The 27,358-nt window shown below is 40.9% G+C and overlaps 1 protein-coding gene and 1 long non-coding RNA gene across 5 annotated transcripts in view; one reads left to right on the plus strand and one right to left on the minus strand.

Moving 5' to 3' along the window:
* Positions 1-4,390, minus strand: part of LOC105488228 (signal transducing adaptor molecule) — an 82,152-nt gene extending 77,762 nt beyond the window's left edge. For all 4 annotated transcript variants that reach the window (XM_011752098.3, XM_011752096.3, XM_024794875.2 and 1 more), the window contains exon 1: positions 3,928-4,390. Coding sequence is in view for 1 of the 4 variants with exons in the window: in XM_011752096.3 (XP_011750398.1) it covers positions 3,928-3,967 (40 nt within the window). In the remaining 3 variants the exon portion in view is untranslated. The remainder of the gene's footprint in view (positions 1-3,927) is intronic.
* A 203-nt stretch (positions 4,391-4,593) lies between these two features.
* On the plus strand, positions 4,594-27,320 carry LOC139356405 (uncharacterized). Its single transcript, XR_011608227.1, has 3 exons — positions 4,594-4,674; positions 22,903-22,954; positions 26,481-27,320. It is a non-coding gene; the product is annotated as an uncharacterized lncRNA (long non-coding RNA).
* Positions 27,321-27,358: the final 38 nt, after the last annotated feature.

Below are 27,358 nucleotides of genomic sequence, written 5' to 3' on the forward strand. Positions count from 1 at the left end.
TGATTGGTGCATTTTACAAACTTCTACTTAGCTACAGAGCGCTGATTGGTACGTTGTTACAGAGCACTGATTGGTACATTTTACAATCCCCTTGTAAGACCGAAAAGTTATCCAAGTCCCCACTCGACCCAGGAAGTCCAGCTGCTTTCACCTGTCAACGAGATTCTGGATATATTTTTAAAGTATAGCCAAAATATCTTGCTGATATGATGAATGTGAAGTGTGAAGAAATAAGAAGAATGATACTCCTAGACATTGGAGCTCAGTGACAGGAAACAGTTAAAATCATGTTCTCTACTGAGAAGGGCAAGGATGAAGGAATGAGCAGGTTTGGGCAAAGAACTAAGAATTGAGTTTTTGAATGTTTGTTTTTAGACTCTAAGCAGAATCCAAATGGAGATGCTCAGTAAGGAGATGGATATCTAGGTCGAGAGCTCAGGCAAGAGGCTGAGAGTAAGAACATAAATCCAGGAGTCACCAGAATACACTAGGTATTTAAAGCTAAGAAATTAGATGAGATTCTTTTTAAAATCTTAATAAAAAGTACAGAAATTTTTCTAAGTGCTTTACAAATATTAACTCAACCTTCTTAACAACTCTCTGAGGTAAGAACTATTATTACCCTTATATTCCATATTAAAGATAAGGAAACTGAGATACAGAGTATCTAAGCAACTAGCCCAAAATCACACTGCCGGTAAGCAGCAAACCTGGGACTGAATCCAAGCAGTGTGGCCCCAGAGTCTGAATTATTAACACTAAGCTAAATTGCTTCCTAATACTCTAAGGGAAAAAAAAGGTGGAAGGAGAGAAGAGGCTCCGGAACTGAGCCCCAGGGCACTCAACTTTAAGAAGTTGCAAAAAGGAGAAGCAAAAAAGCTTAAAAGAAGCTAAGTAGAAAATAAGAAAAAGTTTGGTGTCCTGAAATCCCATGAATAAAGTACTGTATATCAAAGAGGAATGCTTAAGAGATCAACAAACAAATGGACTAGAAAGTGACCATTGGATTTGGCAAGGTGGAAGTCTAGAGACTGAAATAAAAACTTGATGAAATAAGTTATCTTTACATTGCTTCTTAATTCAACTCTTGAATTATAATGTCCAAAATGAGATTCATTTATTCCATAAATGTTTACTGAAAGTTCTTCAGCATGCCAAACACTGGTCTACAGCCAAGGATACAGCAGTGAACAAATCAAACAAAAATCCCTGTCCTCACAGAGCTCACATCCTAATAACATCTTTCGGTGTTTCTTCAAGGGAAAAGCTATCACCAGCATTTTGTCTCTTTATAATAAATGTTATATTATATAAATCAGTCAGTGAATTTCTGATTCTGCTTCAGATTAAGACTGAAGACAAATAATTTTGAAGACGTGCAAATGTATACAAGCGTTAAGTGATAAATAATTGTATCAAATGAGTTACTTTAATGTTATGACATACTCATTGGTTATGACATAGTGAAAGAAAAAATGGTAAGTGTATTTTATACACTGTATTCTATATACTATTTAAAAATAATATAGGAGTCTACTGGAATCTGCGCAAGGATTATGTACTGGGAATCTCTGAGGGGTCTTCTCAGATAAACCTTTTGGAATATTTCAATACACGGACTGTGAGAAGAGAATTGGTCCAATACCAAAACTTGAGCAACTTTTAAAAGTAAGCTTTTCTGGAGCAAAACAATGTTGCTACATTGAAGAAGTGTACTATCTGGCAGGCTCAACTGACACATTCTTAACTCAACAAACGTTTATTAAACACCTTCTATGTAGCAACCACTCATTAAGTAGGAAAATACAGTACATACCTTTAATGCTAAGTAATTTGGTAAAGACAAAAATGCTAAAATAAGTTAGAGGATTTTGTAAGAAGGTGGAAATTAAGAGTGGACTAGTGCAGTGGTTCTCAACTAGGAGGTATTTTGTCCCTCCAGGGGGCATGTAGCAATGTCCTGAGACTTCTAAAATCATGAGTGGGGGCTGGGTGTCACTGGCATCTAGTGGATAAAGGCCAGGGATAAGGCTGAACACCCTACATTGCACAGGACAAACCCCTATGACAAAGATATTTATCTGGTCCAAACTGTCAATAACGTTGCTACTGAGAAACCCTTTGCTACAGCAATCAGGAAACGATTCAGGTATAACAAGTTGGATTCTGAGTTGGCCTTAACACATAAGGATATGTTGAAAGAGAAAAGAAAGCGTAAGCACAGGGCAAAAGCATAAAAGCAAGAAGGTGACTGTGTTTGAACTGGGTGGTACAGGTACTAGGAACAGGTTTGACATTAAGAAATTTACCTGAATCCAATGCAAATACGTGTTCACAAAGTCAGTAGAATACAAAGGTGATTGGGTAGTTGCTAGCTAAATTATACAGGACCAAGAAAACTAGACAAAGGTACTGTAAACAGAAGAAACAAGTACTAAGAAGCTGTTTTAAGTACTTCCCCTAGAGATTCATGTAGTGAGATGTAAAACTGCTTGAGAGCAACAACTAGGCCTTGCTCATCACCGTATCTCTTATGTCACTGAGCCACTGTGTCCTGTAGTGTGTGCTAACTGCTTATTAAGTTAAATGCAATTTTCCAATTCATTAAGTATAATCGGTGATCTCCAAGGTTCTGTCCACTGCTAAGATTCAGGACACTCATTTAAGCTGGAAAAAAAAAGGTAGCATCTAGTAAGTGCCTATCACATAAAGGTACTGTAGCAGGCCCTCTACACACATCATTTAACCGCAGAATGGAATGATGTATTTTCCCCTCTTTGAAGACAAGAACACTGGAACTCAAAGAATGTAACTTGCCTATGATTTCACTGTGAGCTGAGAGGTGGCAGAGGTAAGGATGAGCCTTTTTTCTAGTCTTATATAAACCTCCAAGTTTCAGTGACATGCTCTAAGGAAGAGTTAAAAAAGCAAAATTCAACATCCATCTTTCATAATTAAAATACACACAGACGTATAAATTAACTTCATAAGGTGGTCCTTATTCACAGTAATCATTACATTCTGCCATAAGGGATTTGGAAATGGTATTTGGCTTGCTTTCATTCCGCACTTGTGTGCCAAGGTAGTTCCTACGTGCGTTCATATTAAACCAAAATTCTCTCCCCGGAAACTCAAATTCCCATAATTATTATCTTCAAGCCGGAAAAAAATAAAATTAAATTAAAAATAAACAAAAAGCAAACCTATTGAACTGACATAATCAGTACCTAAAACCAGTGATTCAGAAAACAACAAAAATGTAGCACTTCAAACTCTTTCCAGATTCAACAACTTCTTCCACACTTCTTTACACTTTTTTAAGGGCAGAGACCTAGCCTAAGAGAGACATCCCAAAGGCGCAGGTCCTCAATTCGGTTTCAGCTATTGCCAAGTATTTCATCTTCATCGCTCGCAACATTTTTGAGTCTAACCTTAACCAGAGCTCCCTCCTTCAGTTACCGTTGCAAAAAGATTTTAAAATCCTCTAAGGAACCTTACCTAAAACATTCTGCCAGTTCCAGACGCTCAACATTTATTTGTCTAGGCAAGCACTTTTTGTATAGGGTTTACCATCCTAATCTAGCCGACATACGCCTTAAGCCCTTCGCTGTTCGTCCAGAAGCACAGTCCCTGCACCAGATGCTACACCAGCTGCTCCTCCCAGGCCCTTTACACCAACCCCTTCAGCAGTTCTTTGGCAACCTACAGTCCTAGCTCAAGGCCCATTTCACAGGATGAGTCCCATTTCTTTCAAGAGGATGCGCCAAGTCCTCAACCTCCTCCCAGCTCTGAAGGAGGGAACCTCAGGAAACGGGAAGAGTGAGCTCTTCCTCGGCCCTGGTCCGAGGGTCCTGAATGCAGGAAGGGGCTGGCAGAGTGAGCGTGCAGTCCGGTGAGGAATGGGCAGGGAGCAGCAAAAACACTTACCAACATCCTGATCGAAGGGATTGGTGGCAAAGAGAGGCATCTCCACTGCGTGCCGAGGTGTCCGCGGGGACTCCCCCCTCGACAGCACGGGAGTCAGGGCTCGACGTAGGAAGGAAGACTCCTCAGGCAAAAACAGCAACAGAGACTGACTCTACAGGGTCCGCGACAGCTCCTCCCTCTCACCCAACCCCAGCAACCACCCCAGCAGCGGCGGTGGCGGCGGCAACAGCACTGAGCCGAGAAAGCCCCCGCGCGGAGCTTGTCGGGAATCTGGGCGACCTCGGCACTGCCTGTCCCAAAGGTGCCCCGAGCCTGCCCAATCAGTAAAGGCTGAACAGGTAGTCCCCTCTGCCTGACTCCTCTTTTAATTAGTCACACAGAAGAGTGGGATTAGTTCTTGTGTTTCCTGCTTTTCCCTTAGCTAGGCGTCTCCGGAAGACGGGGTCCTTCAGGCGTGCTGAAGCCTACTAACAACCCCCGGAGTGACTGGGAGACCCAGGAGAAAGAAAGCAGGTTGAGTTTGGGTAGAGGCGTGCCCCTTTTTTCCTCTCGCTCTCTCGGTTATCATAACCTTGTATTCCCTCTGGAAGGAAATGCAAATTCCTTTGGATCATCTTCTAGGTAAACAGTTTAATTCGCTGCGTGAGGTGACAAATTTGCTCGGATGAAGTCATGGGAGCTGAACGGATTGGCCTGAATCCCAAGAGGGGAGTGTTCAGGGCGCGAGGCTCCCTCGGAGAGGCTGAGGTAACGCTGACTCCTTCCCGGGAGTCCCTGAACGCCGGGCTTCGGAATCTGCAGACAGCTCTGCTAGTAGGGCGTTGGCACCTACTGACTAACCGTGCAGTCACTCAGCAGCTGTGATGGTTGGTGACATGTCTTTCACAGCCCAAGATAGCCTCCCTAGACTGAGCAAAAAAAGAAAACAAAAAAACTGGAGCTAGAAGTTGATCAGTGAGTGATTCCTAGCAACCCAAAATGTTGATTTAATTATTTTACTTTTGAGTTTAATTAACCAATAAAAATTATTCTCTGTGTCATGGAGAAGTTTTAAGGAGGATCCACTAGAGATTTTGCATACCACTTGGAACAAACTTAGTAAGCTCATCTTGTACGTAAATTGAAATTATGGAAATTATCCCCCAAATTACGGCACCTCCAAATGTAGCATGGAAACTAATACTGACATGTCAACACAGGATTAATATATAGTAAACAAAGAGTGCTTACAAAAATTCATTAAAAATGAAGTCCCACCTCTAAAAGTGAAATGTTCAAATTAAAGTAGCAGTTACATAATGTTTTGTCATTTAGGTAAAAATTACAAAGGATCGGCCAGGCGCGGTGGCTCACGCGTGTAATCCCAGCACTCTGGGTGGCCGAGGCGGGCGGATCACCAGAGGTCAGGAGTTCAAGACCAGCCTGGCCATGGTGAAACCCCGTCTCTACTAAAAATACAAAAAATTAGCCGGGCGTGGTGGTGCGCGCTTGTAATCCCAGCTACTCGGGAGGCTGAGGCTGGGAATCGCTTGAACCCGGGAGCGAAACTCCGTCTCAAAAAAAAAAAAAAGAAAATTGCAAAGAATCAGGGATGTGAGGAATGAGACACTCACATACTGTTGGATGAACTGTAAATACTGTCATCTTCCCAAAGGAAATATTTGGAAGCATGTAACAAATTTTTAAAACCTTAGGACCCAGCAATTCCATTTCGGCAAATTAATACTAAAGACATTATTTTAAAACATGAACAAAGGTATACATGGCAACATTGTCTAAAGGATCAAAGCACTGCCAACCACTAAAATGTCTCACATTGATTGGACTAATTGCTTCACCTCTTGGTGTCTCAGTTTCTTCATCTGTAAGAAACAAGAATAATAGGGTAGTGAGGATCAAATGAATTAGTACAAACAAAACGCTTATTACAGTGCCTGGCATAGAGTAAGCACTAAATAAGTGTTACTGATCATTGTAATTAATATTGGTCAATTAAATCACAGTACACAAGATGTGAAAACTACACAGCCATTTAAGGTGCATAATACAGATTCCTATTTCCATAGACATCTGAATACCTAAGTTTTCAGAAGGAAGTTACAAACCTTAGAAAATTACAAATGCCCACAATTTTAAAAGTCTGAAAGGAAATACATGAGAATATTATGACATGATTATCTCTGAGTGGCAAGATTCTAGACAATGTTCTTTGTGCATCTTATTATTCAAAATATTTTAATGATGAGCATGTATTTCTTTCAAAAGCAGAAAAAATGTTAAAACACAACAATGTAAAAAATGATATGTTGGTATCACCAGTTTCTTAATATTTTGAGGGGCCAATACCAAAAGCGTGCTTGTGTTTCATTATGACAAGTATAGAATTATTTGGAAATATCACGACTGATACGGAAGTCAGAACATTCCCTCTCAAAAATGTGCTTTGATTGCTGGGCTGACAGAATTAGGTGACAACTTGTTTACCTTAAGATCCTGAGCAGTGTCTTCGGCCATTATCGTAAGTCCCTGAGCCAGATATTGGTGGCTCAGACTGGCTGTATCAGAGCCAGATATTGATGAAAATGCGTTTGGACGTGCTCTGTACTCCGGACTGAATTACTCCGTTGCCAGCAATAAGCCAGGGCACAAACTGTTCAAGCCTTGATTATCAATATGTGTGCACTGGGAATAATACATGCTAGTATTGAGAGCAGTATCCATGTATTCTGACCTAGAATGACTTTAGCTATGGGGGCAGGGGGGTCTTGATGATTAATGTGCTATATAAATAATAAACCTTTTTAAAATATAAAACTTTCAATATTTAACATAAAAGCCAAACATAAAAAGTGAAATGCTTTGTATTTTGTGGTTAATGTCCCTTATTATCACTTTAAAATACTGAAACTCTATAGAGTTTCACTTTTAGTATTACCATAGTTTTTAAAACATTTTGAAGACTACGTATCAATATCACATTAAAATGTTTCTGTAATGTTGTATGTTTAATTATGTGGTTGTTTGTCAAATGTTATATCCCTTTATCTCAGTTTGATTTTGAAAATTCATCTATATTAAAAACAAAAATACTGGCTGAGTGTGGTGGCTCACACCTGTAATCCTAGCATTTTGGGAGACTGAGGCAAGTGGATCATCTGAGGTCAGGAGTTCAAGACCAGCCTGGCCAACATGGCACAACCCAGTTTCTACTAAAAATACAAAAACTTAACTGGGCATGGTAATGGTCACCTGTAATCCCAACTACTCAGGAGGCTGAGGCAAGAGAATCGCTTGAACCTGGGGGATGGAGGTTGCAGTGAGCTGAGATCAGGCCACTTCACTCCAGCCTAAGTGACAGAGAGAGACTCTGTCTCAAAACAAAACAAAAAAAAACAAAAAACAAAAAAAAAACAAAAAAACTGATATGCATTACTACAGGGAAAAGTCTATAATTTTAAAGTTCAGGAAAAGGAATATCCTAGGAAGGTTTTTAACAGTTTAATAATTCCAGTCCAAGTAGGAATGATTACTATTTCTCAGTCTTTCCTCTTCCACTGCATTGTCACTAGTTTAGTTTACACCCTCATCTCTTAGGCAAGTTATTACATTTACCTCCTGCTGTCTTTTCTCCTTTCCTACAGCTGTGGACTGAATTGTATCCTCAAAAATACAAATGTTGAAGCCCTTACCCCCAGTGTGATGGTATTTGGAGACAGAATCTGTGGGAGATAATTAGAGTTAGATGAGGGCATAAGACTGCGGCCTTGCTAATGGGATTAGTGCCCTTACAAGAAGGACACTGGATTGCTTACCGTCTCTCCCTCTCTCTGCCACGTGAGGATAGGGCGAGAAGGCAGCTGTCTGCAGGCCAGTAAGAGAGCCCTCACCAGAACCCAACCATGCTGATACCCTGATCTCAGACTTCCAACCTTTAGAACGGCAAGAAAATTAATTTCTGTTGTATAAGTCACTCACTCTGGTATTTTGTTATGGCAGCCCGAGCTGGCTAATACAGCTATTACCTCTAAACCATTCTCTGTACTACTGCCAGAATGATTTTTCTAATACACAAAGCTGATTATATATCATTTCCTTAAAATTCTTACAGGGTTTCTTCAGTTACTCAGTCATTAGTAAATATTAACTCCCATATGTGCCAGGTAACATTTTAGATGCTGGAATTACAGGGATAAAAGCTTTGTGTGATTTAGCCTTTTTGGAGTACAGCCTATGGGGAAGATAGCCATTAAATAAAAAATTAAATTAATTGCATGATTACAAGTGTGCAGAGTAGCCTTACCTTCAGGATTAAACCCCCATTCTTTAGCATTAGCTCCTTAATGAACTGGCCTTTCAGTAACTCATCTCTTCACAGTTTTGTTCTCCTTAGCCTCTATGTTAGCCTTTCTGAACTACTGGCATTCACCCCATGCTTTTTATATCTTCAAACGAACAACTATTTCTGCTTTTCCTGCTCTTACTCTGTTTAGGTCCTAGATCTCCTGTAAACTTCCACTTAGATTTTGCTTCTTTTTTTTTTTTTTTTTGAGACGGAGTCTCGCGCTGTGTCACCCAGGCTGGAGTGCAGTGGCGCGATCTCGGCTCACTGCAAGCTCCGCCTCCCAGGTTCACGCCATTCTCCTTCCTCAGCCTCCGAGTAGCTGGGACTACAGGCGCCCGCCACCACGCCCGGCTAGTTTTTTGTATTTTTAGTAGAGACGGGGTTTCACCATGTTAGCCAGGATGGTCTTGATCTCCTGACCTCGTGATCCACCCGCCTCGGCCTCCCAAAGTGCTGGGATTACAGGCTTGAGCCACCGCGCCCAGCCAGATTTTGCTTCTTAAAAGCCTTTCCTGACTCAGTACCTGACTAGTAATAGGCACATAATAAATATTTGTTAATTCAATTGTTAATTGACTTCCTCTATTATAGCACTTAACGATATAATACGTGTTACAGGTGTCTATTACAACCGGGCACAGTGGCTCACGTCTGTAATCCCAGCACTTTGGAAGGCTGAGGTGAGCAGATCACCTGAGGTCGGGAGTTCAAAACCACCCTGACCAACATAGAGAAACCCTGTCTCTACTAAAAATACAAAATTAGCTGGGCATGGTGGCACATCAGCTACTCGGGAGGCTGAGGCAGGAGAATCACTTGAACACAGGAGGTGGAGGTTGCAATGAGCCAAGATCACACCATTGCACTCCAGCCTGGGCAACGAGCGAAACTCCATCTCAAAAAAAAAAAAAAAAAAAATGCAAATTGAAAAATTTAGTATCTTAGGGCAACAACAATAATTTATTTTGCTTACAAACAGAAATTTGGTTAGAACTTAGCCGGGACCACACAGTCTCAGCAGGGGTAGCTCAGAGGCTGGAATGACTACAGCCAGGGCTACAGTCATTTCAAAGTTTGCTCAGTTACATGTCTGGCAGTTGGTCCTAGCAGTTGACTGAGTCACTGGGGTTACCAACCAGAACAACATGGGAACTCCTATGTGTCTGCTTGGTTCCTCTCAGTGTGTTGGATGGGCATATGACTGAGTATTGCAAGAGCCAGGAAACTGCCAGTTTCTTAAGACCTGGGCTAGGAAATAAGCACAGCATCATTTCAGCCATATTCTTTTGGACAGGCAGTCACACATGTACACTTAAGGGAAGAGGAAATAAAATTTACCTCTTTGTGGAAAGAATGTCAAAGAATTTTGGGGTCATACTTAAAAGCTACCACAATATTGTAACTTTTTAATTGTATAAGCATTAGTCTGTGAATCATTTTTCTCTATTTCTGAGCTCTTCACGGTAGGTATTCCATAAATGTTTGTTATTATGATTAAAATGGCAAACCTCCATTACTGGTCATGAGAGAGTAACAGGATCCAGACTTATCTTTTTACAATAAGCAAATAGAACATGGACAAAATATATGGAATGATTTCAAACATGGGACAACAGGCAGCACTGGACTATGATTTCAAGAAGAAAGGAAGCATATGCAGTGAGCCCAATGATTGCAACAGCGTTCTGCCTGGAATCAGTTTCTAGGCTGTGGCACAGGGAGGTGGGACTCAAAAAGAACCCAAAGGTCTTACTGCATTGAAGAGACAAAAATCAAGGTTTGAGGAGGCCAAGAGACTAGAATTTGGAGGGCAATATATTAGGAGGGTGCTATGCAGAGAAGAGCTTTAGAAATCTGCACAAGGGGCCAGGCGTAGTGGGTCACGCCTGTAATCCCAGCACTTTGGGAGGCTGAGGCGGGTGGATCACCTGAGGTCAAGAGTTCGAGACCAGCCTGGCCAACATAGTGAAACCCTGTCTCTACTAAAAATAAAATTAGCTGGGTGTGGTGGCAGGTGCCTGCAATCCCAGCTACTCAGGAGGCTGAGGCAGGATAATTGCTTGAACCCAGGAGGCAGAGGTTGGAGTGAGCCAAGATCGCACCATTGCACTCCAGCCTGAGCAACAACAGCAAAACTCCATCTCAAAAAACAAAAAAACAAAAAAACCTGCACAAAGGTTCCCCTTGGGGCTTTGAATGCTAATCTAGTCATGGGTACGGTAAAGCTCTACAAGTTTGGGCAAAGCACGTTTAGGCAAAGACCTATTACTAGGGAAGCAAAATCTGAAAAATCCCGAGTTCATACAAGTCAGGGAATCATTTCAGTTCTCGAAGCCAGAGGGAAAGAAAATGAGTAGAACACATTGAGTGTTAAATAAATACCCCAAAAGGCTAATGTCTAAGTAGTGGGGAGTGGCCTGACAGGGAGTCTACCTCTACCTGTGCTCTAAAAAAGCTGAAAGAGTAACTCTTGAAAGGTAAGCTGGGCAACATAAATTAGGGGCAAAACAAATTATGAAACTCTTAATAGGAATGCATATATTTATGGCATTCAAAAATATAAAATTCTTCAATGGCCAGACTCCAATAAAATATTACTGAACGCATAAAGGGGCAGGAAAATGTGGCTAATAACCAGTAGGGCAATCAGTCCATGGAAACAGAACCGGAAATTAAAGAGGTGATTGAATTAACATAAGAATGTTTAAGGCCGGGCGCGGTGGCTCATGCCTGTAATCCCAGCACTTTGGGAGGCCGAGACTGGCGGATCACGAGGTCAGGAGATCGAGACCATCCTGGCTAACACGGTGAAACCCCGTCTCAACTAAAAAATACAAAAAAACTAGCCGGGCGAGGTGCCGGGCGCCTGTAGTCCCAGCTACCCCGGAGGCTGAGGCAGGAGAATGGCGTGAACCCGGGAGGTGGAGTTTGCAGTGAGCTGAGAAGCGGCCACTGCACTCCAGCCTGGGCGACAGAGCTAGACTCCGTCTCAAAAAAAAAAAAAAAAAAAGAAAAGAATGTTTAAAAAGTTCTGTGATCCGAGGTCAGGAGATCGAGACCATCCTGGCTAACAAGGTGAAACCCCATCTCTACTAAAAAATACAAAAAACTAGCCGGGCGAGGTGGCGGGCACCTGTAGTCCCAACTACTCGGGAGGCTGAGGCAGGAGAATGGCGGGAACCCGGGAGGCGGAGCTTGCAGTGAGCCGAGATCTGGTCACTGCGCTCCAGCCTGGGCGACAGAGCAAGACTCCGTCTCAAAAAAAAAAAAAAAAAATTAAAAAAAAAAAAAAGTTCTGTGATCAGTATGCTTAAGGACTTACAAAAAGATGAATATAACGGAGAGAAATAAAAGGCATCAAACAAGAAGCAAATGGCAATTCTATAGATTAAAATTACGCTATCTAACATAAAACTTCCACTAGATAGAATTAATGGGAGTTTAGCCGGGCTTAGTGGCTCACGCCTGTAATCCCAGCACTTTGGGAGGCCGAGGCGGGCGGATCACCTGAGGTTGGGAGTTTGATACCAGCCTAACTAACATGGAGAAACCCCGTCTCTACTAAAAATACAAAATTAGCTTGGCGTAGTGGCGCATGCCTGTAATCCCAGCTACTCGAGAGGCTGACACAGGAGAATTGCTCGAACCCGGGAAGGCAGAGTTTGCGGTGAGCGGAGATTGCACCTAGCGGAGGTCATGCCATTGTACTCCAGCCTGGGCAACAAGAGTGAAACTCCGTCTCAAAAAAAAAAAAAAAAAAAAGACATTTTCTCAAATTTAATGAAAACTATATTCTTACAAATCTGAGACTGTAAGTGAACCCCAGTCAATAAATAACAACAACAAAAATGGCACTAAGGCACAGCATGATCAAATTACTGAAAATCAATAACAATAAAATCTTAAAAGCATCCAAAAAACAAAGACACATTATATATAGAGGAATAAAGATAAGAATTACTGTAGACTCCTAATAAAATTGCAAAAAAAATTTAAAAGAGAGTGGATAGTACCTTTAAAGTCCTAAAATTTAAAAATTGTCAATGTAGAATTTTATATCAGCAAGAATCTTCAAAATGAAGTTGAAGTAAAGTGACTTGAGCATCTGTAGATTTTGGTATCTGCCTGGGGGTCCTGGGGCCATCCCCTGCATACAAAAAAAGCTGAAAGAACTCATCATCAGCGAAACCTACACAATAAGAAATGTTCAAGCAAACGAACAAAAATCGAGAATTCTTCAGGCAATAGAAATATGGTGCCATTTGGTGATTTGAATCTAAAAAACAAAATGAAAAGCATCCGAATGGTCATGTGAGAGTAAATATAAAAGACACTTCCGGCCGGGCGCTGTGGCTCACGCCTGTAATCCCAGCACTCTGGGAGGCCGAGGCGGGCGGATCACAAGGTCAGGAGATAGAGACCATCCTGGCTAACACAGTGAAACCCCGTCTCTACTAAAACTGCAAAAAATTAGCCGGGCGTGGCGGCGGGCGCCTGTAGTCCCAGCTACTTGGGAGGCTGAGGCAGGAAAATGGCGTGAACCTGGGAGGCGGAGCTTGCAGTGAGCCGAGATCGCGCCACTGCACTCCAGCCTGGGCAACTGAGCGAGACTCCGTCTCAAAAAAAAAGAAAATAATAATAATAATAATTGTATTATGGGGTTTATAGCATAGGCAAAAGTAAGATATATGAAAATAATATCACAAAAGATAGGAGGAGACAAATAGAAATATAATACTGAAAGAGTTCTTACATTATACATGCAATGGTATAAATATTATTTGAAAGTAAACTATGATAAGTTAAAAATGCATACCGTAAATCCTAGAGTAATACCCCCCAAAAGAAAATCAAACAAAAGGATATAGAGAGACAATAGTGGAAATACATAAACATTTCTTAAATTCACATAATTCAAAATAGGCAGCAAATGAGGACAAGAAGAAAAAAGAACAGAAGAGACCAACAGAAAACAAAAGTGAGATGATAGATTTTGACCTAGTCATTAATAATTACATTAAATACAAAAGATCTAAACTGCAATTAAAGGGCAGGAATTGTCAGTCCATTTTTTTAAAAACAAGACCCAACTATATGATGTGTATAAGAAAGCTATTTTAAAAACAAAAACATAGAGAATATAACAATTGTATACATTTTTGCATATAATTACAGAGCTTCAGAGTACATGAAACAAAAAATGATGAATTTCAAGGAAAAATAAACAACTACATCATATAGTTGAAATTTTAACTTCCCTGTCTCAATATTGACAGGACAAGCAGAGGAAAATCAGTAAGGCTACAGAGATTTGAACAGTACTAACAACAAACTTGGTTTAATTGAACTTGATAGAATACTACATCCAATAAAGGCTGAATGTACATTATTTTCCAGTGTACATGAGTTATTTGTCAAGACAGATCATATTCTGGGATATAAAACAAATCTCAATAAATCTAAAAACATTCAAGTCATACAAAGTATATTCTCTGACTAAAAAGAGTTAAATTAAAAGTATGTAGCAAAAGGCTAGTCAAAAGTCCCCAAATATTTGGAAATGAGTTAACATATTAATTAACATTTGGAAACTAAATAACAACTAATTTGCTAACCCAGGGTCAAAGAGAAATAAAAATGAAAATTGAAAAGTATTTTAAATAGAATAAAAATGAAAACAGAGCATATCAAAATTTGTGGACAGCAATTAAAGCAGTATTTACAGAGATATTTATAGTATAATATAACACTTATGTTAGAAAAGAAGAAAAGTCTCAAATCAATGATCTCCGCTTTTACCTTAAAAAACTAGAAAAAGTAGCAAATGAAACCCAAAGTACACAGAAGAAAGGCACTAGTAAACATCAGAATGGAAATCAATGAGAAACAAGACACAAATAGAGAAAACAAAAGAAATTAAAGCCAGTTTTTTGAGAAGGTTAATAAAATTGATAAAACTATAACCAGACTAATTAGGGGGAAAAAAGAAAAGTCACAAACTAACAACTTCCAAAATGAGAGAACTGACATCACTACAGATGCTAAAGATGTTAACAGGATAATAATAAAATATTATGACCAACTTTATGCCCATAAACTGGACAACACGGAGGAAATGGCAAATCCCTTCAGTGGCACAAACTAATAAAGCTCACTAAAGAAATATTTATTTATTTGTATCTTTTTTTGTTTTGTAGAGACGGGGTCTCGCCATGATGCCCAGGCAGGTCTCAAACTCCTGGTCTCAAACAATTCTCTTTCCTTGGCCTCCCAGAGTCCTGGGATTATGGGTGTGAGCCACCATGCCCACCCCAAGAAATATTTAATGTGAAAATCTCTATTTGAATTTCATGTTGAAAATTTTCAACAAAGTTAACACCAGGCCTAGATGGCTTCACTGGAAATTTTTAAAAGAGATAGGGTATTTTGGGGAGGGCGAAAGGGTGGGAAGGGGTGACGCTCTATCTTCATTATTTAGACTGTAGTAATGCTTTCATTATTACATTTTTAATATATATTGGTATATATGCCAATATTTATTAAATCATACATTTTAAATATGCACAGATACTGTATTTGAGTTACACCTAAATAAGGCTGTTAAAAGTCACCAGAAATTACATCCTTTGCAACTGTTTAGAGTTAAGATTAAAAAAAAAAAAAAAAACTGGCCGGGCACGGTGGCTCATGCCTGTAATCCCAGCACTTTGGGAGGCCAAGGTGGGCAGATCACCTGAGGTCAGGAATTCGAGACCAGCCTGGCCAATACAGTGAAACCCCATCTCTACTTAAAACACAAATATTAGCTGGGTATGGTGGTACACACCTGTAATCTCAGCTACTCGGGAGGCTGAGGCAGGAGAATCGCTTCAACCTGGGAGGCAGATGTTGCAAAGAGCTGAGATCGTGCCACTGCACTCCAGCCTGGGGGACAACAGCGAGACTTCATCCCCCCCAAAAAAAACTGTAGGTCACTTAAAAATATGAGAGAAGGTATAGTTTCAAAAAAGCGAAAATGTTTGAAAACCACAGCCTCACTCAGACCCTTACCCAGCAACTAGACGCAGGCCTGTCCCCACCCCTGTTGCTCTTTTGCTCCTAATGGATATTCTGGAACAGCTGCTTTTGTCATAGTTTGACGTCTTTTATTTGGAGAAGTTTGAACCAATCTGTATAATGCCAGGGTCCATAAATAACCTTTTCATAACAAATGATAGTATGATATAAACTCATCCAATTCATCATAATTCAATTTATGACTTCTTCCACTTTTGTCTTTTACTATTATAAAGATCAGGTCCTTTTCTTTGAACACCTAGTAACTACCACAGACCAGGTAACTAGATTAGCAACACTTACCAGCTGGTCTGGGTTGATGCTGATTCTGCTGACTCAGCAGCTAATACATCCAAAGGGTCTTTGAAACTGAAGACCTCACAAAGGAATCTATTCCTTCCCATCGTTTACCATTCAAAGATTTTTTCAGAATAGATGACTCCAGTTTTGAAGGCACGTCAACGTTTAGCACAATGCAAAATGCATATGCTTACTCTATATGCATATACATATTTACAAAATGAAATTTACATATTTACAAAAGGAAAAAAGATATTTTCATTCTAAAATTCCCTGGACTATATCTGTACCAATGTAGAAAATATTCACCAAAGGAGCATTTAAAATACTACTTTTTATATTGTTTTTAGTCTTACATAAGTAATATTCATGATCACATATGTGTAAGTTTTGTTTTATTTTCATGATCAATTTTGTAAGGTATGAAATTGTTCTTTAAGAATGAAGCTCTTATTTACAATAATATACCTATGGAACAGAAGGATTTTACTTACAAAGTCCTGACTTTCAACTGTCAGCCTAGAACCAAACTTGCATGATTGATTCTTTTCTAAAGGAGATTATAGATAAGCTCTAAAGGAACTTCCTTGTGTCTCAGTTTTCACATCAATAAAAAAATAAGGAGATTGAGTTAAACGAATTCCAATATTCCTTCCAAACCACAATGCTCAACTTATCATTTCCCAGATCAGTCCTCTGTGTCCAGAGGTTTCTTGCTCTTCATGTTTCAGTTCTCATTCCCTTTCTTTGTGTTTCTTTGTGTTTGTTTCCACTACAGCTCACTTCTGCTACACTTTTTTTTTTTTTTTTTTTTTGAGACTCAGTCTTGCTCTGTTGCCTAGGCTGGAGTGCAGTAGCGCAATCTCCGCTCACTGCATTCTCTGCCTCCCGATTTCAAGCAATTCTCCTGCCTCAGCCTCCTGAGCAGCTGAGACTACAGGCGCCTACCACCACACCCAGCTAATTTTTGTATTTTTAGTAGAGATGGGGTTTCACCATATTGGCCACGCTGTGCTCGAACTCCTGACCTCAAATGATCGGCCCACCTCGGCCTCCCAAAGTGCTGGGATTACAGGCGTGAGCCACCACGCCTGGCCTTTTGCTACATTTCACAAGTGTTCTCCCGAATGCACCAGCTTTCTTCCTGACATTCCTTCCCATTGTGATACCTACAAATAGAAAAACTGGTGAAATTTTAAAGTGTTTTTTTTCCTCTGAAATTATCACTTCTTTCTAGTGGTATCATTGCTCTCATCCCGTTGAAATAACCATACCATGCCTAGTCAAATTCTATCATGATGTGCTAAGAACATACACATTACAGATTACTAACATCATTAACACTGTCGCTGTCACAAACACAAATCATGACTTGCTTTCAAGATTTATTATAAAGCTATGGTAATGAAGATAATATGGAACTGGCATAAAGACAGACAAGAAGATCAATAGAACAAGGCTGGGCGCGGTGGTTCACACCTGTGATCCCAGCACTTTGGGAGGCCGAGGTGGGTGGATCACGAGGTCAGGAGATTGAGACCATCCTGGCTAACAGGGTGAAACCCCGTCTCTACTAAAAATACAAAAAGTTAGCCGGGCGTGGTGGCAGGCGACTGTAGTCCCAGCTACTCGGGAGGCTGAGGCAGGAGAACGGCGTGAACCTGGGAGGCGGAGCTTGCAGTGAGCCAAGATCGCGCCACTGCACTCCAGCCTGGGCGACAGAGCGAGACTCCATCTTAAAAAAAATAAAAAATAGGCCGGGCGCGGTGGCTCAAGCCTGTAATCCCAGCACTTTGGGAGGCCGAGATGGGCGGATCACGAGGTCAGGAGATCGAGACCATCCTGGCTAACACGGTGAAACCCCGTCTCTACTAAAAAAAATACAAAAAACTAGCCGGGCGAGGTGGCGAGCGCCTGTAGTCCCAGCTACTCGGGAGGCTGAGGCAGGAGAATGGCGTGAACCCAGGAGGCGGAGCTTGCAGTGAGCTGAGATCCGGCCACTGCACTCCAGCCTGGGCAATAGAGCGAGATTCCGTCTCAAAAAAAAAAAATAAAATAAAATAAAATAAAATAAAAAATAAAGAATAAAAAAAGAAGATCAGTGGAACAGAATAGACCCAACAGAAATATATTCATACATAAATGGACAACTGATTTTTGACAACGTACAGAAGCAATTCAGCAGAGAAAAGATAGGTTTTCAACAAATGGCCCTGGAACACTTAGATATTCATAAGCAAAAATATGAACCTCATTTCATACCTTGTATCATATACAAAAATTAACTCAAAATGGATCATCGACCCAAATATAAAACCTCAAATATGAAATTTCCAGAAGAAAATAGAACAAAACCTTTATTACCTTGGGTTAGGCCATAATTTCCTAGATATAACACTAAAAACTCAATCCTTCAAAGAAAAAACTTGATAAACAGAACTTCATCAAAATTGATAACTTCTGCCCTTTGAAAGGTACTATAAAGAAAATTCTCCCACTGGCTCATGCCTGGAATCCCAGCACTTTAGTGGGAGGATTGCTTGAGCTCAGGAATTCAAACTGACCTGGGCAACACAGTGAGACTCTGTCTCTAAATAAATAAATAAATAAAAATTATCCCATGAACTGTGAAAAAATATTTGCAAGTCATATATCTGATAAAGGATTTTTACCTATAAAATATATAGTAGCCTCAAAACTTAATAATTAAAGAAAGCAATTAATCCGCCACAAAATTCAGCAACAGGCCAAGTGTAGTGGCTCACTCCTGTAATCCCAGTGCTTTGGGAGGCTGAGGTGGGCGGATCACGAGGTCAGGAGTACGAGACCAGCCTGGCCAACATGGCGAAACCCCATCTCTACTAAAAATACAAAAAAATTAGCCGGGCGTGGTGGCAGGCACCTGTAATCCCAGCTACTTGGGAGGCTGAGACAGAATCACTTGAACCCGGGAGGCAGAGGTTGCAGTGAGCTGAGACCATGCCACTGCACTCCAGCCTGAGCAACAGAGGGATACTGTCTCAAAAAAAGAAAAAAAAAAAAAAAATTACCTGGGTATGGTGGCTTGCAACTGTAATCCCAGCTACTTGGGAGGCTGAGATACGAGAATTACTTGAACCTGGGAGGTAGAGCTGAGATCATGCCACTGCACTCCAGCCTGGGTGACAAAGTGAGACCCTGTCTCAAAAAAAAAAAAAAAAAAAGAAAAGAAAGAAAAAAAAATTGGTCAACAGATTTGAACAGTAACTATACCAAGGAAAATATACAACTGACAAATAAGCACATGAGCCGGGCGTGGTGGCTCAAGCCTGTAATCCCAGCACTTTGGGAGGCCGAGGCGGGCGGATCACAAGGTCAGGAGATCGAGACCACAGTGAAACCCCGTCTCTACTAAAAATACAAAAAATTAGCCGGGCGCGGTGGCGGGCGCCTGTAGTCCCAGCTACTCGGGAGGCTGAGGCAGGAGAATGGCGGGAACCCGGGAGGCGGAGCTTGCAGTGAGCCGAGATCGCGCCACTGCACTTCAGCCTGGGCAACAGCGTGAGACTCCGTCTCAAAAAAAAAAAAAAAAAAAAAAAAAAAAAAAAAGCACATGAAAAGCAAGAGCATAATTAGTCATTAGGGAAGTGAAAATTAAAATCACAGTGAAATAATACATCTATTAGAATGTCTAAAATTTTGAAGACTAACTACACCAAGTGTTGGCTAGGATGTGGAGCAACTGAAATTCTCCTGCATGGCTGATGGGAATGTAAAATGGTGCAACCACTTTAGAAAAACTGGAAAAATTTGAAAAGTGCATGTACGTGCTAGCTGTTTCACCTCTTACTCGTAATGCAAGATGAGTCTCCAGCAGCTATACTAGAGCCACCTGTGAAATTGGCCAGGGTTCTTGCTCAAACCAGTATGATGTGATCCAAAAATACAGCCTCAATATGTTCCCCAGTATGCAAAGGATATAGGTTTCATTAAGTTGGACTAAGTGAACTTCCTTGAATGGATTATCCTGGTACTTCATCCCATGAAAGAAACCATGCTAACTCTTTGTGCATAAAGTAAAAAATTTGTGAATCTCTTTTAAAAATTAGAAAACAGTCCGGGCACGGTGGCTCATGCCTGTAATCCCAGCACTTTGGGAGGCCGAGGTGGGTGGATCACGAGGTCAGGAGATCCAGACCATCCTGGCTAACACAGTGAAACCCCATCTCTACTAAAAATACAAAAAATTAGCTGGGTGTGGTGGTGGGCACCTGTAGTACCAGCTACTCAGGAGGCTGAGGCAGGAGAATCACGTGAACCCAGGAGGCAGAGCTTGCAGTGAGCCGAGATCGCGCCACTGCACTCCAGCGTGGGCCACAGAGAGAGACTCAGTCTCAAAAAAAAAAAAGAAAAGAAAAGAAAAAAGAAAACAGTGTGGTTTCTTAAAAAGTTAGACATACACTTACTATGTTACTCAGTCATTCTGCGTTTCAGTATTTACCTAAAAGAAATGAAGGTAAATCTTTTTTTTTTTCAAGACAGGGTATTGCTATGCTCCCCAGCTTGGTCTCAAATTCCTGGCCTCAAGCTATCCTCTAACCTTGGCCTCTCAAAGTGCTGGGATTATATGCATGAGCCACTATGCCCAGCTCAAATGCATGTCTTTATATAGGCTTGTGCACAAACGTTCATGGATCCTTTATTTGTAACTGGGAAAAAACCCAAATGCTTTTAGTGAATGAATGGATAAACAAATTGTAGTATATCCATACGATGGAATAACTGCTCAGCAATAAAACAAAATAAATGATTAATCTATATACACATATGGATGAATATTTCAGGACCAGCAACATAATTTGTGGGGCCCAGTGCAAAAGGAAAATGTAGGTCTTCTTGTTCACAAAGTATTAAGAACTTAAAAAACAATGACAGTGGAGCGTTCAAACAACCGCGGAGCCTTTCTTTTTCTTTTTTTCTTTTTTTCCCTGAGATGGAGTCTCACTCTGTCGCCCAGGCTGGAGAGCAGTGGTGCGATCTTGGCTCACTGCAAGCTCCGCTTCCTGGGTTCAAGCGATTCTCCTGCCTCAGCCTCCTGAGTAGCTGGGACTACAGGCGTGTGCCACCACACCCGGCTAATTTTTTGTATTTTTAGTAGAGAGGGGGTTTCTTCGTGTTAGCCAGGATGGTCTCGATCTCCTCGTGATCTTCCCGCCTCGACCTTCCAAAGTGCTGGAATTACAGTCGTGAGCCACTGTGCCCGGCCCAAACAAGCACGGAGCCCTTCAAAGTGCAAGACTCTATGGACTACATAGATCACATGACCATGGGCCAACCATGGACCAGCTCAAAATAATTACCCAGAGTGAACACAAAAACAAAGTCAACAAAGAGTACATCATGTATGATTCTATTTATACAACCTTCTTGCAAATGCAAACCACTCTGCAGTGATAGAAAGCAGATGAGTGGTTGCGGGGGAGGAGGTGGGGATTACAAAAGGGCAGGAGGACAGTTTTTGAGGTGATGGATATGTTCTCTGTTGTTGTTTTTTTTTTTTGAAATGGAGTCTGGCTCTGTCCCCAGGCTGGAGTGCAATGGTACGATCTCGGCTCACTGCAACTTCCACCTCCCCGGTTCAAGCGATTCTCCTGCCTCAGCCTGCCAAGTAGCCGGGACTACAGGCGTGCACCACCACGCCCAGCTGATTTTTGTATTTTTAGTGGAGACGGGGTTTCACCATGTTGGCCAGGGTGGTCTCCATCTCCTGACCTTGCGATCCGCCTGCCTCGGCTCCCAAAGTGCTGGGATTACAGGCATGAGCCACCGCGCCCGGTCTGTTCTCTGTCTTGATTGTGGTGAAAGTTTCACAGAGGACACATTTGTTAAAACTTATTAAATGGTATACTTTAAATATATGCAGTTTGCTGTATGTCATTTATAACTCCACAAAGCTGTTCAAAATTGCAAAACACTAATGGGTTTTTGAGAATGATTTTTAAAAATATAGTTTGTGATCTCTCATATGCATTTCTTCTTCATAGACAAAACATACCCAAGTGTAAATTAAGGAAAAGCAGAAAATGATATACAGTTAAATGCCAAAAGAAACGACACATTATCACTACAAACGATTGGTATCACTACAAACTATTTGTGTCACTACAAACTTTTGGAAAAGCAGAAAATGATATATAATTAAATGCCAAAAGAAATGACACCTTATCACTACAAACTATTGGAGAATTTAATGTACATTGAAGTGGTCAGGAAAAGACACTTAAAAGAACTGGAGTTGAAAACGTCTTTGAAGAATGAATGAGATTTTCAAAGCATTCTTGTTTGTATAAGGGAAAACAGCAGCTTGGGGAGCAGTTGGGAAGGGAAAACCACAGGTTGGGGAGGGTGAACAGAAAGGATATTTGGATTAAAGTCTGTCTAGGTCACTTTTTGGACAGGGAAGAGACCTGTCTTGCTGGATCAGAGGATTTTTATGGCATGGACTAGTAGGTAATATTCCATTCGTCCCTATGGGCTCAGGTTATAATAGAGAGCTCTAAATGCCTTTATTCTAAAGGCAAGGGCTATTCCTTAGACTGGGAAAAATAATATGATGTTTTGAGAAGAAAATAAAGTTATATATAAGGTGCCATTCCAAACCTTATTTGCCCTCAGGACACCTCATTCTCAGTGGAGCTACCTACCTCAACTTTCCTTTCCCTACCTCAAAATATCTGTATCTCCATTTTCTTTATTCCTGTCTGAGAAAGAAGGATTTTTTTTTTTCTCTTTTTGAAATCTAATCCAGCAGGGCATGGTGGCTCATGCGTGTAATCCCAACACTTTGGGAGGTCAAGGCAGGTGGATCACCTGAGATCAGGCATTTCAGACCAGTCTGGCCATCATGGCAAAAACCCATCTCTACTAAAAATACAAAAATTAGCTGGGCATGGTGGCGGGCACCTGTAATCCCAGCTAATCGGGAGAATCACTGGACCCCGGGAGGAGGATATTGCAGTGAGCCGAGATCATGCCACTGCACTCCACCCATGGAGACAGAGCAATACTTCATGTAAAAAACAAAAACAAAAACAAAAAAAAACTAATCTTTTCATCCATCTTCTTACCTCATCTTTCCACTGTCAGAGACACCTTGCTTCATTACATAGCCCATCCCAAATAGGTGATCAATCTCTCCCTCTTTCATGACACCTTTGGCAAATAAAAAACAACAAATAAAAATCTTATTTTGATTCACTTGTTATCTCAAGATATCTCCTTATTCATCTCTTTTGCAGGAACTTGAATGGAGCTGGAGGACATTATTCTAAGTGAAGCAACTCAGGAATGGTAAACCAAGTACCATATATTCTCACTTATCATTGGGAGCTAAGCTATGGGTATGCAAAGGCACACAGAGTGGTGTAGTGAACACTGGAGACTCAGAAGCAGGGAGGGCGGGAGGGCGTTGAGGGATAGCAAAAGTACATACTGGGTACAACATATACTACTCAGGTGACAGGTGACTTAAATCTCAGACTTCACCACTATACACTTCATTCACATAACCAGAAACCACTTGTACCCCAAAAGCTAATTTTATTTTATTTTTTAAGATATCTCCTTATTCATCCTCCTCTTCAGATGAAACTGAAGTTCTCTTCACCATCCACTTTTCAACGACTATTGCCACCAACCCAGTTCTGGTCTTTCTTACTCATCTAGACTACAGCTCTCATTTCTTGCATCCCCTCATACCAATGTATTTGATATATTGCTGCAAAATTAATTGTTTTTTTTTTGAGACGGAGTCTCACTCTGTCACCCAGGCTGGAGTGCAGTGCTGCTATCTCCACTCACTGCAAACTCCCTCTCCTATATTCAAGCGATTCTCCCACCTCAGCCTCCTGTGTAGCTGGGATTATAGGTGCGTGCCATCACACCTCACTAATTTTTGTATTTTTAGCAGAGATGGAGTTTCCCATATTGGCCAGGCTGGTCTTGAACCCCTGACCTCAGGTGATCTGCCCGCCTCAGCCTCCCAAAGTGCTGAGATTATAGGGGGGAGCCACAGCACCTGGTCCAAATTAATCTTTGAGAACAGTGTTTCTTCTCTATGGTTTTCATACTGAAAATCTTTAGAAACTCATACTGCCTTTTAAAATAGAGTGGTTCTTAGTGTGTATCTATTTTATCCTTCTCCCCTAATACCGCTAACATTTCGTTAATCTGCACAACTCACTTCTCCTCAAACTTGTTTGTTTTTCCTGTCCCCGTGTTTATGATCAACTCTCAGTCTGCAATACTCTCTGTGATTTGTTGAAATCATGCTCAGTTTAAGTATTTAAAAGTGATTTCTTGCATGAGTCATTTTCTGATTCTCCAAACAAGTTACATTTTTCGACAGCTCTTTAGCTCCCAAAGCACTTTGTAACTCTGTTTTCAAATTTATTATACTCTGCAATTCATAATAGAACATGGGCTTTGGAGCCAGTGGTCCTTCAAAATCACTGCCCATTGGCTGGCAAGCTTGGGCAAGTTTCTTAACTTCTCCAGGCTTTAATAAGCTCATTTGTAAAATGTGGATAGTAATACCTACCTGAAAATATTGTGTGGATTAAATCAGCTGAAGTGTCTGGCACATGAGGGGTGGCATGTTAATAACATATCTTGGAATACATTAATGTGTATGATTTTCTTATCCATTATATAACATTGTTACCTTCATGAAAACAGGCTCCATGTTTCATCCAATTTTGTATCACCTATTTCTACATAGTACATGGTAAATTCACATTTTATAGGGACGATTTTACAAATCTGTTGAAATATTATTTATTGCTAGAGCATTTAAAAGTTTATTTTTCAAAGTGTTATTATATTGAACTTTGTACCATGCATAACTGTTGTGAAAATGAGTTATATCTTTTGGCAGATTCGATGCTTTAGAGGAATATTTGGTAGGGAAACTATTAACTGCAAAATACAAAGGCTTTCTGCCACAATATTTGGGTTTCATGTTAAATGTATCAATATTATAAATTTTACATGTTAAAATATATACTGGCCGGGCGCGGTGGCTCAAGCCTGTAATCCCAGCACTTTGGGAGGCCGAGACGGGCGGATCACGAGGTCAGGAGATCGAGACCATCCTGGCTAACACGGTGAAACCCCGTCTCTAATAAAAAATACAAAAAAAACCTAGCCGGGCGAGGTGGCGGGTGCCTGTAGTCCCAGCTACTCGGGAGGCTGAGGCAGGAGAATGGCGTGAACCCGGGAGGCGGAGCTTGCAGTGAGCCGAGATCTGGCCATTGCACTCCAGCCTGGGTGACACAGCAAGACTCCGTCTCAAAAAAAAAAAAAAAAAAATATATATATATATATATACTGTTCATGGCATTTATAAATCAATTCTAATAATTTATATTCAAAGAATTGCATCTACTTTATGTATTCAGTATGTTTTTTTTTTTTTTTTTCAAGATTGAGTCTCTGTTGCCCAGACTAGAGTTCAGTGGCATGATCTCGGCTCACTGCAATCTCCACCTGCAGGTTCAAGTGATTCTCATCCCTCAGTCTCCCGAGTAGCTGGGACTACAGGCATGCACCACCACGCCTGGCTAATTTTTGTATTTTTAGTAGAGACAGTGTTTCACCATGTTGGCCACACTGGTCTCGAACTCTTGACTTCAGATGATCTGCCCGCCTCAGCCTCCCAAAATGCATGTATTACAGGCATGAGCCACTGGACCAGGCCAGTATGATGAGTTGTAACAAATATGTAAAGCTGTGTAACCACCATGATCAGCATGGTGAACATTCACACTACTGCAAAAGGTTTTCTGTATTTATTCTTAGTCTCCTCTCCTTACAGGCATCCCCAACTTCAGTAAACAACATTTTTTGTTTTCTGTCCCTTTAGATTGGATTTTGCTCTTCTAGAGTTTTATATAAAAGTAATCATATACCATATAGTTTGTGTCTGGCTTCTTTTGCTCAGCACAAAGTTAATGAGATTCATTCATGTGACATGTACAATAGTATATTCCTTTTTATTGCTGAGTACTATTCCATTGTATGAATACACTACACTCTGTTTATTCATTCACACATTGATGGGCACATGAGTTATTTTCAGTTTGGAGTTACTACAACTAAAGCTGCTATGAACATTTGGTTTCAAGACTTAGTGTAGACATATGTTTTTATGTCTCTTGGTTAAATACCAAGAGTGAGATTACTGGATCATATACTAAGTGTATATTGATGTAAGAAATTGCCAAATTATTTTCCAAAGCAGTATTCTTCTCAACCTTGTATGAGAATGCCAGTCCTTGCTAACATTTTAATATATTAGCCACTTGAGTGGCTATGTGGGGCTATCTCATTGTGGGTTTAATTTGCATTTCCCAAATGACTAATAAAATTGAGCACTTTTGCATGTGCTATTGGCCATTTCTTTTTTACTTTTTTTTTCTGAGATGGAGTTTCGCTCTTGTAGCCCAGGCTGGAGTGCTGTGGTGCCATCTCGGCTCACTGCAACCTCCGCCTCCCAGGTTCAAGTGATTCTCCTGCCTCAGACTCCCAAGTAGCTGAGATTACAAGGGCATGCCACCACGCCCAGCTAATTTTTGTATTTTTAGTAGAGACGGGGTTTTGCCATGTTGGCCAAGGTGGTCTCGAACTCCTGACCTCAGGTGGTCTGCCTGCCTCAGCCTCCCAAAGTGCTGAGATTACAGGCATGAGCCATAGCGCCCGGCCGGCTATTGGTCATTTCTATATCTTTGTGAAGTGTGAATTCAAATCTTTTGCTCATTTCAAAAAATTGAATTGTTTTATTAAGTTGTAAGCTTTCATTATATGTTCTGTGTTGCAGGAAGTCAGGGACCCCAAATGGAGAGACCGGCTGGAACCACAGCAAAAGAACATAAATTGTGAAGATTTCATGGACATTTATCAGTTCCCAAAATTAATACTTTTATAATTTCTTACACCTGTCTTTACTTTAATCTCTTATTCCCGTTATCTTCATAAGCTGAGAATGTATGTCACCTCAGGACCACTATTGTACAAACTGAGTGTAAAACATGTGTGTTTGAACAATATGAAATCAGTGCACCTTGAAACAGAACAGAATAACAGTAATTTTCAGGGAACAAGGAACGACAACCATAAGGTCTGACTGCCTGCGAGGTCAGGCAGAATACAGCCATATTTTTCTTCTTGCAGAGAACCTATAAATGGACATGCAAGTAGGAGAGATATCACTGAATTCTTTTCCCAGCAAGGAATATTAATAATTAATACCCTGGGGAAGGAATGCATTCCTGGGGGGAGGTCTATAAACAGTCGCTCTGGAAGTGTCTGTCTTATGCGGTTGAGATAAGGACTGAAATATGCCCTGGTCTACTGCAGTACCCTCAAGCTCACTAGGGTGGGGGAAAAAACCTACCCTGGTGAAATTGAGGTCAGACCGGTTCTCTGCTCTCGAACCCTGTTTTCTGTTAAGATGTTTATCAAGACAATACATGCACAGCGGGACATAGACCCTCATCAGTAATTCTAATTCTGCTCTTGCCTTGTGATCTTTATTGCCCTTTGAAGCATGTGATCTTTGTGACCTACTCCCTGTTTGTACACCCCCCTCCCCTTTTAAAATCCCTAATAAAAACTTGCTGATTTTGCAGCTCAGGGACATCACGGACCTACCGATATGTGTTACCCCTGGAGCCCAGCTGTAAAATTCCTCTGTTT

The sequence above is a fragment of the Macaca nemestrina genome, chromosome 9 (genome assembly GCF_043159975.1).
Source record: "Macaca nemestrina isolate mMacNem1 chromosome 9, mMacNem.hap1, whole genome shotgun sequence".
NCBI classification, from domain to species: Eukaryota; Metazoa; Chordata; class Mammalia; order Primates; family Cercopithecidae; genus Macaca; species Macaca nemestrina.